General features: G+C 45.9%; 1 protein-coding gene across 1 annotated transcript in view; it reads left to right on the top strand.

The window, feature by feature from the left end:
• LOC119585850 overlaps positions 1-1247 on the top strand; it is a gene marked incomplete at its 5' end in the record, with an annotated part of 15624 nt that extends 14377 nt beyond the window's left edge. Inside the window, 1 exon segment of the mRNA XM_037934582.1 lies at positions 123-1247. Coding sequence (XP_037790510.1) covers positions 123-608 — 486 coding nt within the window.
• Positions 1248-1292: the final 45 nt, after the last annotated feature.

The raw sequence follows: 1292 nt of genomic DNA, 5'->3' as shown, positions 1-1292 counted from the left end.
GCATTATTTCAACGTGTGATTACGCACAGTACCATTTGCATAGGTGGTAAGTTTTCATGGAATAGATTATTTGTACAAAATTTATCATAAATATGACTTTTTTCTTCTTTTCTGGGGGTCAGTTTTTACTTCGTCTAACGAGAGGAAAGAGGATCAAGCGAACTCGTTCGATGCGAACGGAGAGTCTTCGCCGTCGAGCTCAAAATATGACCTGCAGCAGCAGTCCGCTTCCCCTCAGTCCGTCGGCTCTCCAGCAGTCGTCCGAGCCGGCACCGGTTCCCCAACTGGAAGTCCCAGTGACTCTCCAGCAGGCACCCCTGAAAGAAGAAGAAGAGGATTTGGACGCTTCTCAAGCAAAAGACAGCGCTCTCGGAAGTGAGGACAACCACTCCGACGTGCCCGACAGCGACCACGCCTTCTCGCCCATCGAGGAATCCGAGGAGCATGACGGCGACGCCAGGACGCCGCCGGCGACCAGGACCCCGGCAGGATTCGAATCCGGTCTCTCGGAGGGCGGGAGGACGCCCGCCGCCGTCGAGGCCCAGAAGCCCGCTAGGCAAAGGACACCCAATAAAGGTGGTTCTAAGAAAAAAGTTACGATCCAGTAGATTGACTGTGTACGTCAGTATTGTATGCTGCTTCAAGGAAGGCTGTGGACAGTATGTAAAGAAGTATATGCTTTTGTAGTATTAGTATTTCGTTACTTAGTATTTCGTGTTACCGAGAGTATTTCGCTCCTGATGAATGTTAGTTGTCGTGCGTGCATGTATATTTCCCAAGACTCTCTTCGTCCGTTCGTGAGCCAGCCAGCTCTGGCCAGAACTACGAATACGAGAAACTAAGAAATCAATCTGATCTTTTATTTTAAAAATATATATATCGTCTCTTGTTTACGAAAACTGCATGGAACCATTTTTTTTTATCCCTTCCTTTTGACTTTCTTTATTTTTCTTCCCGGTTTTGCCTTTCTTTCCCTTCAATATTTTTTTGCGTTCTGTATGTCCTCTCCAATTTTCTTCTATCTCCCCTTCATCTATGTCCCATCGTCCCCTCTTTCTCCTCTCTTTCTTTCACCTCTGGACAACATTCGCTCACGTCGAAGCGGGTGCCTGTCAATCAGTAATGAAGCTGCTCTTGCCTCTTATAACTGCCGTATAGGACCGGTTTAGCCACTGCTTCTTGCTTGAAAGGAATTTTTCGCAGAGTTTTAATGTAAATACGTTAAAAAATAAAGAAATCGTGATCAATATTTTGTACAGCTCGTAAAGTAAGAAAATACCTGTAATGCTTGA

This window comes from Penaeus monodon, chromosome 20 (assembly GCF_015228065.2).
Source record: "Penaeus monodon isolate SGIC_2016 chromosome 20, NSTDA_Pmon_1, whole genome shotgun sequence".
Classification (NCBI taxonomy): domain Eukaryota; kingdom Metazoa; phylum Arthropoda; class Malacostraca; order Decapoda; family Penaeidae; genus Penaeus; species Penaeus monodon.
Note: the sequence above shows the minus strand (reverse complement) of the source record. Positions and strands in the feature narration are given on the sequence as shown.